This window comes from Halichondria panicea, chromosome 13, assembly GCF_963675165.1.
Source record: "Halichondria panicea chromosome 13, odHalPani1.1, whole genome shotgun sequence".
Lineage (NCBI taxonomy): Eukaryota > Metazoa > Porifera > Demospongiae > Suberitida > Halichondriidae > Halichondria > Halichondria panicea.
The window spans coordinates 1,389,461-1,394,008 of NC_087389.1; the positions used below are offsets into that span (position 1 = coordinate 1,389,461).

The 4,548-nt window shown below is 43.0% G+C and overlaps 1 protein-coding gene across 1 annotated transcript; it reads right to left on the reverse strand.

The window, feature by feature from the left end:
* Positions 1–270: 270 nt before the first annotated feature.
* LOC135346494 (kinesin-like protein KIF9) lies at positions 271–4,537 on the reverse strand. The gene is made up of 20 exons (XM_064544122.1): positions 4,375–4,537; positions 4,225–4,314; positions 3,892–4,130; positions 3,694–3,814; positions 3,549–3,632; positions 3,391–3,474; positions 3,246–3,338; positions 2,977–3,189; positions 2,672–2,749; positions 2,544–2,612; positions 2,385–2,489; positions 2,256–2,311; positions 2,009–2,174; positions 1,845–1,928; positions 1,694–1,779; positions 1,431–1,588; positions 1,298–1,374; positions 824–943; positions 499–771; positions 271–447 (listed from the first exon to the last, which is right to left on the reverse strand). Exons 1-20 carry the CDS (start codon positions 4,480–4,482, stop codon positions 364–366), a joined length of 2,388 nt encoding a protein of 795 aa, XP_064400192.1. The 5' UTR covers positions 4,483–4,537; the 3' UTR covers positions 271–363.
* Positions 4,538–4,548: the final 11 nt, after the last annotated feature.

Consider the following 4,548-nt stretch of genomic DNA (forward strand, 5'->3'; position numbering starts at 1 on the left):
CCATTGATTGATAACCATGCATCGGAGTAGGAAGAGTGATCTTTTAACTCTTCATAAGAGACAGGTCGGTCTTGTTTGATAGTCAAATCTCTATATCGGATAGTGTTCTGTTTATCCATTTTTCAGCTTATTACAACAGTTACCAAAGAGAAATATTCTGAAATTTATAAGCAGTTATTGCTGTGCGCGCTACTGCAGGAGTAAGCCACACCTTTTCGCGAATGAATTTTTTATTTTGCAATCCGCGAAATTCGTGAACATCAAATCATAGATAGTAAATTAATTAAGTGACACAGCAGACAGTCCATAATAATGAAGGCTATATAAATACTAGGTAAAGAGTTCAGTTCTATCCCAAGAAATTTAGCTGATAGACATGATGCCTGGTGGCCTGTTTCGAACATTGGTTGTGACTTGCCCCGGCTTCTTATGAGAGCTCTCAAACACCTGCACCAGAAAAAATCATACACACACAGCTAGACAGCTATAAGCACTCACCCTGCGTCCAGTTCTCAGCTGGGCGTTGTAGAAAGCTGTGGTGGCTGGATCTTCCTTGAGGAGGGTTGCTTGTAAACGGTCAAACCTCTCATAGGGGTACTCCGCTGGTCCCTCCTCACACACACAATCATCCCCTACAAACGCCTGCTTGTACCATGTCTCAAACTCTGTCAGGAGCTTCTCCCTCGACTGGTCAACGTATTGCTTGCAGTATCTCAACTCTGCATTGAGAATTTGTAGTTGTTCGTACTTTTCGCGATAATTGCTTTTCAACTGGAGGAAAAAAATTACTTGGTTAGATGTCCATTTAACAGTCTATATTCACCTTCTTGAGTTGAGTAATGGCGTGGTACTCCTCCTCGTCAATAACCTCACCCCCAGTCTCAGTCCTCACCTCACCCTGTGCCCTACGCTCACACTGACGACCATCCAGATACTCACATACCTGTGAACCGAAAATGATAAGCTGGAAGCTACACAAACCCCTACTCATTACATTTAAACAGCGATGAGTAAAAATTTTGTTTGCTTCATTACGTGCACTGTATTACATGCATTCCGGTAAACCCCACGCCTACATTTTCGTGAATAAAATGTTCGTCAAGGTCAGCTTGCCCACGAAAATAAATTTTTTTTTACCAATTAGGTATGTAATTGGCAGCTATACATTTCTACTTAGAAGCATTGCAAGGATAAACTGGAAGCTACACAGAATTCCAATATAATTGGCAGCTATACATTTCTACTTAGCAAGGATAAACTGGAAGCTACACAGAATTCCAATATAATTGGCTGTTACCTGATCCAGTTGTCTCTTAAGAGCATTGATGGATTCCGATAGTTCTTTAGCTACCTTCCTTTTCTTATGAAAGATATCTGTTATAGCACACAAAACATAATTTTAACAAGAGTGTGCTATACGTGACACTCACCTTTATTCTGTAATAGTATCTGGTTGATCTCTTTCCCGCGTTCTTGTTTGAACTGCTCGAATGCGTCCTCCCTTGGAGGTGGGGTAGAGGGGCGTGTCCCACCTCCAGTCTCAGAGGAGGAGGTGTCAGTCTCGGTAAGATCCTGCTCAGAAGACTTCCTACCAGCGTGATTATTGTCACAGTACTTAGAACATTACAAGTTATAACATACACACTGTAACATTTTGAGAAGGCATATATATTATACGTATACCGGTACATACGGCAGTTTAGAGTTTTTCCTGCCAGCCATTTTAGCCTTCCTTGCTACCATCACAGGTGAGGTGGGGTGCTTGATAGAAGACGGCGCCTTTATCAAATGGAAACGTGGTACATTTTCAGATAATTAGATGGCACTTAAACAAACGAGCTCACCACTCCTACAGCGAATCCTGTCCCATCTCCCTCCCCCACCAGCTCTACCTCAGTCTCAGCTAGTGCAGACTGTTGTGCAGCATTCTGTGTGTGTACAGGAGAGACGATACAAAGTGATGTGTACACAGCCTAGTACTTGCACAAGAACTGCATACTGTACATACCTTGATGGGTGGTTGCTGTGATAGTTGTTTTGAGTTTCTGCCCCTGGTGAGGGGTGAGGTTAGTTTCCTATTACTAGGAGCAATGTGGGTAGAGTCCAGTGGTGGTGGTGGTTGACTGACAGGCTCTGGCTGTTTGGTTGCTGCTGTCAAAGACTGCTCAAGATTCCTGGAGAAAGAAAACAAAAGTCAAACACACTTTTCCATTAAGTGTATCCCAGTAAACACAGTGCCGTGCATTCCAATGTACCTGACAAGTGCCTTGAACTGAGTCAACACTTCTTGCACTTGACGAACACTCACAATCTGTACGTACATGTAAGAGAGGAATCACTAGCCGTAATTATAAACATACATGTCTATAGCTTCCTGGTCTTACCTCAATGCTAGGAATAGAGTCATCAACATAGTGTCTAATCTGAGAGGCAATGTCTGCCAGTTGTGCCTCCACCAGAGGCTCATAACTCACTGACCTTCGATTGAGCTACAGAGAAGGACAATCACATAACCATTGTCTGGTATGCATTGAATGACTTACCAGGGTATCATGCATGGCTAGCTCCAGTTTCAACGCTTTGATCTCCTGCTCATGGTCTCGGATCAATAGCTAACATTGAGGAATTAACACTTAGTCATCTCAACATACTTGCTCACTGTACCACTTACATAGGGGTCATGCAGAACACTCTTCACCGGATCATTAGTCACATGCATCATTCGAGTGGAGAACTTGAGAGTGGATAACTGCAGACAATAACATGTGTTAGACCTAGCTGTACATATATTAAAGGCCAGAGACAGTGCTAGAGTGTGTATTCTACCCTGTATTCTACTCTATTCTACCCATTCTCTGTATTCTCCTCATTCTCTGTATTCTACCCATTTTACCTGCAATTGTACAACCCATTCTATTGTGTTCTACTCTGGGTACACATTATACACACAATGTAGATCTATGACAAGTGCCTCACTGTTTCTTCAATTTGTCCCTGCTCTGCCCAGATATTAGCAATCATCAGGGTGTTACAGTTTCCTCCTAGAGAGTCTCTGAGCACATGAGTGAGCTTGGACTGACGATAGGGTATGTGCTCTCGCCGTTTGTCAGCCAGGGCCACAATCACTTGCTCTAGGAAGGTCAGGGACTTGTTGATGTACATGGCCTCTCGTTGAGTGGACCCTGTAGACTAGAGGGGATAGAAATCGTTAAAACAGACACTTAGTTTAATTTTATGAAACTTACTTGAGTTTTGCTGAGCCTTTCCGATCCAGCCAAGTCCACTAAGTTCAACTTGGAGATTGTGTAGGCTGAGTTTGACTGAGTTTTGGAGCGACTCTACAATAGAAAAGCTTAAATCACATAAATGTAAAATTTAATGATGACTCACTTCAATATAGATGGTGAAGATACAGTGAGAGCGCGAGGAGTTCTTGTTGAGAGCATGATCAGAAATGGACCGGTTTGTCTCTCCCTGAACATACATGTAATAGTCACCACAGAGCAATACTGAAATTATTTATAAAATAGTGAGAGTGCTGCTCACACCTCAAACAGATAATTGAGAGCTTCTTCCTCGCTGCAGACAGGCCTCAGTGTGAGCCCCTTGACAAACACACATTCGTTCTCATCCTGTAGTAGGCACAGTCTATAGTAAGCAGAGGGGTTACATGAATACAGCTATAGTACGTACGTCAGTGACTTGCAGACCAGTGGAGGCAGGGGGTGAAGGAGCAGCAGCACTGGGACTGCTTTGTGGCAGGGTAGAGAGAAGGTCGTATATCACCTCATTGTAAATCTCCAGATAGGACACTCTGTAAATGCATAAAATCGTAGCAAATTACGTCAATTTTCATAAAGAGTACATACTAAATTATTGTTTCAAGCTCACCGTACTGAGATGGAAGACTCCAGTCGGTCTCTGACTTCTAAAAAAACTTGAGAAATGGCTCTGGGCACAATTCCACGCTGTCGGTAGTTCTGAGAGTGACCACCTGTCATAGAGAACGTCTTGCCTGCCCCTGTCTGACCATAGGCCAAGATGGTCCCAGTATAGCCATCCAGCACCTTGGTGGTGATCTCACTAGCACACTCGGAATAGACCACCTCTTGACTCGCATTGTGGAGGTACTGCGTAAGAGTGTGTGTTTAATTTTATTATTGTGTGTGTGTTGGCAAGCGTGTGTGAGTGTTTATGTGTGCATGGGATCTACTGCTCTTGTACCTTATCTAGTGGGAAGCTCCAGTCTAGCTGTTGGTTGTTGATAAACCCTCTCAACTGATCATCATTCTTTGGCAAGTGGACACTGATAGTCTGTAAGATGGAATATGGTAAAGGGTCGTCACACTAGTGGATGTAAATTGATTGTCTTGCCTTCCCATCTTCTTCCAGTTGTAGCATATCCTTGGCAAAGTTTGCTGTGGGTCTTGTGCGAGCAATCACACGAATACGACCACTTTTTGAGCTCTGGGAAGCAGACATTACTATTCTTTAACTTTAATTAATTTGTTATCCTGAAACGAGAGTCACTATGGTTACATATTGATT